The sequence below is a fragment of the Polypterus senegalus genome, chromosome 18 (genome assembly GCF_016835505.1).
Source record: "Polypterus senegalus isolate Bchr_013 chromosome 18, ASM1683550v1, whole genome shotgun sequence".
Taxonomy (NCBI): Eukaryota; Metazoa; Chordata; class Cladistia; order Polypteriformes; family Polypteridae; genus Polypterus; species Polypterus senegalus.
This window is the reverse complement of record NC_053171.1, coordinates 47,282,252-47,288,251: the sequence shown is the minus strand read 5'-3', so window position 1 is coordinate 47,288,251 and position 6,000 is coordinate 47,282,252. Positions and strand designations below refer to the sequence as shown.

The 6,000-nt window shown below is 40.6% G+C and overlaps 1 protein-coding gene across 1 annotated transcript in view; it reads right to left on the bottom strand.

Moving 5' to 3' along the window:
- Positions 1-266: 266 nt before the first annotated feature.
- Positions 267-6,000, bottom strand: part of gpr137c (G protein-coupled receptor 137c) — a 43,142-nt gene continuing 37,408 nt past the window's right edge. The window contains exons 6-7 of the mRNA XM_039741488.1: positions 5,355-5,479; positions 267-4,666 (exon numbers count right to left, since the gene is read on the bottom strand). Of these exons, the coding sequence (XP_039597422.1) occupies positions 4,462-4,666; positions 5,355-5,479 (330 nt within the window). The 3' untranslated portion in view covers positions 267-4,461. The remainder of the gene's footprint in view (positions 4,667-5,354; positions 5,480-6,000) is intronic.

Sequence of the window (6,000 nt, the reverse complement as noted above, 5' to 3'; positions counted from 1 at the left end):
ACTGCATTTCCCCAGACAATTGCAACTTTGCCATCTTTAGTTTGGACTTCTACACTGAATATGAACAAAATATACATACCCAAGTTGCAAAATCTGGACAATGAGAAATTAAAAATATGCTACATTTTAAAGTGCAGTTACAACAACTCAGCCAAGTAACGCAATGCAGAATGAAAGTGAGTGAATCATTTGGATTGCTGGGCTCAACATACCCAGAGACAACTACTCTTATGGGCTGTCAAAATTAAAACACAGCCAACACCTCCTTTAAAAACAGTGCAATAAGACTTTTATTTAAACATGGTAGTGTTTTATACAGGCTTACAGGCAATGGGATCAGGCTAAACCCTAATACATTCATTTGCCAACCCCTAATACCACACCTCCCACAACAGAGTACATAAACGGAATGTAAAATCAAACACAATTAAAACCAAAAAGGGTACATTCACATTGAACAGAAAACACACAAGTACAAGTCTCACCTTCCCCTTTATACCAAGTGTTTCGGAGACACGCGTGAAGCCCACGATGGATGCTGGTGCCACGTAAATGGACATAGTCGTCAGCTGCCACATCGGTCACGTTCTTTCAAGGACCCCCGACAGTAAGAGTTTGTTTTGGGTCCTGCATTACAATATAAAGTTAAAGTGCTTCATCTCAAACTGTAACACTAGCACAGTAGGCAGCGCATCTGATAAACGTTACAGTTTGTTACGTCTTCCAGTTTTGGCACCATTAAATCATTGCTGTAGTTAAGAATGTGGCAGCAGACTCTATTCAGAAACGAGTTAAACTAGTAACTTATTTGCTTGGATCACATGTTGCTTTATGATCTCCTTAATTTAGAAAGAAAAAAAAAAAAAAGAAAAAGGAGAATTTTATAAAGACACTTTTGTCACATTTAAATTTTTTTTTTGCAACACTGCTATTTTTTTGATCAAGAGATATGGCATTTGATGCAAAAGTTTCAGTATTACCAGGTTGAAAACGATTTTGGTCCATACAGCAAGAAAAGAAAAAGTGCACAGCAACCTAAAGACACAGAAAGAGAGGACATATTTGGATTGGCTTTGAAGGTGAACACAATGGCAAAACGCTTTTATTGCAGGGTTCTGCCCAACAGTAAATGGCTGCTGTGAACGGACTGTAAACAACAAAAATCTGCAGGCGCTTCACTCAAAGGCCAAGGCGACAACACCAAAATAACGCCTGTTGTTGCAGCTCAACGGCTTTCCAAACCCACTCAGTCCAGTGCCTTGCAGTAATGGACGCTTTATACACACGTTCATCAAACACAGCCTGCGACGAATGCATAACAAGAACTCACGACTTTTATGAAAGATGTGCGCGGAGCAGGAAAATGAATTGCATGAAGGGGCAGAATGGCATGGCTTCAACTACCAAGGCTGAGGTGTCTACCAGTCGCACCCTCTAGCACAGGCCACACCATTGCTACACAAGTCTATTGCTTGGTAATTGGAATTAATAAATAAAAATCCAGGATTTTACATTAGAATGACTTTCTTCAGTCCAAGCTCTGACCACAAGAGGGCAGCAGTGATTAGCTTGTAACAGGAATATGGAGAGCTGATCCTGAAAACCAAGACATTTACACCCCAATACAAACAAAAAAAAAAAAAAAGTGGACCACCGAGCTAGTAATTAAGAAGAGACCACCAAAAAAAAAAACAACACTATGTCCCAAATCATTACACTACCAATAAAGGACCTTGCTTAGCAAGTACACAAGCAGCAAAGCTTTAGGCAGACTGGGCCCTGTAAAAGTGGACCACATGGGTCATTCTAGCTTATCATTGAAACTGGTGGAAGATGCTACATGAAACAGAATACAAAAATTAAAAAAAAAAAAAAATAAAGCAAGGACATCCAGAAAATAAAATTAGTCCCGTTCAAATTGTACGTAAAAGAAAGACAAAAAAAAAAAAAAAGACCCGCTCCCAAAGAGTAAAAGGAACCCCTTAAGCAGTTCATTGAGCGTGGCCTCGTCCTTCTAGCTACAGTGCAATGGAATGTTCTTCTCCATTTTGATATTAAAACCCTGATGACAACACACCACGGTCTTCATCATTTAGGCAACATGCAGTCGCTGGCAGAATTTCACAGGCCTAAAAGAATAGAGTTGATCTAGTTATGCACTGACCTAGACAATCTGCTCCTTAATAAAACATAAGGAAAATGTGTTTTTAGCCTAAAAATTAATACAAATCTACTACATCTGGGGAAAGTATGATACTAACAGGGAAGCTACATCGCTTTAGAGATCCTATGCTGGGAAAGACAACCCAAACGAGGAATATCAAACTGCAGTGGAATGCAAAAAAAGAACGACGACGGGTCTAACCTAACACAAGCATGAAGCCCCCATTTATCAAGAGAATGTGCAATAAAAGCTTAAGAAAAGGCTGAACTGGTATAATGGAGCGCTTCAGGGTCGTCAAACACTCAGAGAGACCCGATCACACACAATTAGTTTACTTAGCTTCCTGACACGTTGAAGAAAAGAGCCACTTTTTGATCCAACACGGAGAAGCTGGAGTGATAAAAGGCTCAAGCACACGTCGGCAATAACCGATTCCACAACATGCACTTAAGTAATAAAATGAAACCTTGAAAGCCCCATTATTGACAGTTTGCTGTGTGTGTCTACAATATTTAAAGATAGCCGCTGCTCGAGGCAAACAAACATTTCATCAATAAACCATTCAGCAGGTAACATCTCAGTCCAAAAGTGGCCTAAAGTCATTGTCAGCAAGCAATGAAAACGTACAAAAGTGCCACCATTTCTATAAAAAGATGGAAAAATATCGTTTGTATTTAAGATTAATGAAACTTTCTAGTGTTTTTACATTCGGCCGACACACTTTTGAATGTCAAAAGTTCCTTGTTCAGAACAGCAAGGGAGATGTAGGGGCCACTGAAACTGGAACTGTCCTCACAAAGAAGGATTTCACTTCAGAACCAAGAAAACCAAATCTTTACGATAAAAGGAGAAAGGAGAGGAGAAAGTTACAGAGGCCTTCTCCATGTCATCCAAAACTGTAAACTTTCAAGTTTCCTGCACTTGTCAAATGATCCATTATGGTCAACGCTGGCCATCCTTCCAATTAAATTTCAAGAACAAAGTGAAGGAGGACTTCTAAGTCCTTACTGCTGCTTTAAAGTACTAGTACCATTTGCATTACTTGAGAAATCCTAAAACGTGGCAGCAAAGTTACAAGACAGCAACACATTAAGATTCTAGATCCTGTACATAAACACTCCTGCGACATTAAGTGCAGAGCGAACTCACTCTCAGATGTCAGGCTTGACTTTCAATACCCAAAGCACACTTCTAACTCGTCTTTTCAGAAAGAAGGGTTAGTGGACCACAGGGAAGAATGAAGACTTGGACTGTCAGGTCTCTCCACAGACCACACACTACCTAACAGTAGAGGCACATGCGTAAAGGAATCTTAAGAAAGTAATCAATCTTTGGTCAAAATAATTAAAAGCCTGAGCCTGAATCGATTTTGATCAAATGACTGGACCTTAATTCTCTCTTAAAGATAGCAGACATTAGCCCAAGCCGTCTTCATTCATTTAAGCAGACCACCCTGGCTTCAGCACATCATTCGACACTTCGGAGTGAACAACAAGCAGTGTGGTGACGCAATCCTGTGGGATGTGAAGAGATCGGAAAGTCATACGCGTTGTTATATGAAGCCCATTAACTGCTCTTCCACACAGTTTGCGTCTTTGGGGGAGGCAAGGTGTAAGTAGCTTTTGTACCAGCTACCCATCAGCACATTCTAAAAAAAAAAAAAGGCATCACGCTACTTTCACCAAGTGCAAAAGACTAGCCTACTGGAAACACTGCTGCAGGAAAAATAAAATGTTCTTGACGTAGGTCAACTCAAGCAGGTTTACCAAGTAAAGCAAAAATAGGACAAAATAAATCTGAAGAGAAAACAAAGTATGCCGGTGAAGGGGTACGTTGTGGGTAAGTTACAGTAGCAAAACAGGAGCAAGTTCAGAAGAATAAAAAATTAATATCGAGAAAGTCCATAGGAGTATATGTTTGGTTAGAACCAAAAAAAATGAAAGTAAAAAGCTGTTGAAATGGAAGTTACATGACCTACGGAGCAGTAAATCATTCCTGAGTCTTAAGAACCAAGTCAAGGTGTTTCTACTGCATGCGTGGGGGGCCAAGTTAGGAATACGGGGGGTCGAATGAGCCACACCACTTCTGAAGTTACCATCTACGTACGGCTGAAGAGTACCTGACGCACACCACGCCAAGTCCATAGTAGCACTCCATTGAGTAGAGTAACCAGCTCTACCGTAAAGTACAGCAATCCACGAGCTGAATGATCTGCTGACTGCAGAATATTTCACAGCCCCGGAGTAAAGCAGTTGGTCATGTGGAATGGTACAAAATAACGCGCTGGGCAGAAAGAGCTAATTCTGAGGGGTCACATGGTAATTCTGGGGCGTGGAGTAGTAGTTGTGGTGCGGATTTGTTTGGATGTTGCCATAAGCCAAAAGCAAAGGGGCAGTTGCTGCTGAAGGACCACTTAGCAACTGTGGGATCACAGTAAAGCTGCCATTTCTCTGGATAGTGCCGTACCAGCTGGTGCCAGTTTGAGGGGTAGAGGAAAGGATGCTGCAAAGACAAAAAAATGACACAAAATTTTATTTTGATATGACCAAGTCACCTCCTTCCAAGTTTGCAAATGAAACAGCAAAAAAAAAAAAAAAAAAGTATTAATTACATCACAATCCGTGTAGTGAGACGTCAAGCAAAATGACACCTTTTATTGGCTAACTAAAAAGATTACAATATGGAAGCTTTCAAGGCGACTCCAGCCCCTTCTTCAGGCAAGATGGAATCAAATGTCACTGTCCATGTGTGCCAGTTTCTTCCACCGGGTCAATTCCAAGTAGTAGCAGTACATTTTGGTGTCTTGTATGTCTGTAGTACCGTGTTAGCCATTATGAATGTAGTGGGAAGTCAAGCAAAATGACACCTTTACGTCTTTTGTCTGAAGAAGGGGCCTGAATTGCCACGAAAGCTTGCATATTGTAATCTTTCTAGGTGGCCAATAAAAGGTGTCATTAATTTGCTTGACGTCTCACTACATTCATAACGGCTAACACGGTACAACACCCTAGTACTACTACAATCTGTGTAAAGAGTTTGTCTGTGAAAATATGTGTTGATGAAAAGCAAAACAAAATTTAATCTTGGAATGCAAGAGAAGGGGTTTGGGAATTGGCAGTTTTGCAATATGGGTACTAATGGAGAGACTTGGTTGGATCAATACATTATCAACTAAAAACTAATTACTGACCTTCCTCGGTCTCCCCTGGAACTGATACTTCGAGACAAATCGTCGTCGCTGTCGTAGCGTCGTGGATTATCGAAGTAATATGCCCGGGAGCTGAAGCTGTGGCTATTAATCATACCCCCTGGAGCCTGCAGGATGACAAAAAAGTGTTTTGGTTTTTTCACCTCCAAATAATATTAATTATTTACTTAAAAACTACTTTTATACTTAGAATTTATATACAGTAAGTTCCCTACACACCACCGAGTTCCGTTCAGCTAGCACACTTGTGAGTCCAGACCTAACCTACCTCTCCTCAACTCCTGTCGGAAACATATCTGTACTGTACAGTACACAAGTGCGTGCTTTTAAAAGTTTATATTTGTATTTTTTGTTATAGATTTCTAGTGCATTTTAACAACAAACAATATTGATAGCTGTTTTTGATTCCCATGGTTTTCCCTCAGGTGATGTCGGTACAGAAGACTCCCTCCTTACCACTAGTGAACGAGCCCACGTGATTGTCTTCAAATCCAATTCCAGCCGCCGCACACAAAGTGAGCAATCTGATGGCATCACCACTCAGCACCTACTGCCCATCACTTAGTATTGATGCCCGGTAAGTTTTTACAGTGAAGATTCATGGAAGGTTTTGAAATGAGGACAAAAA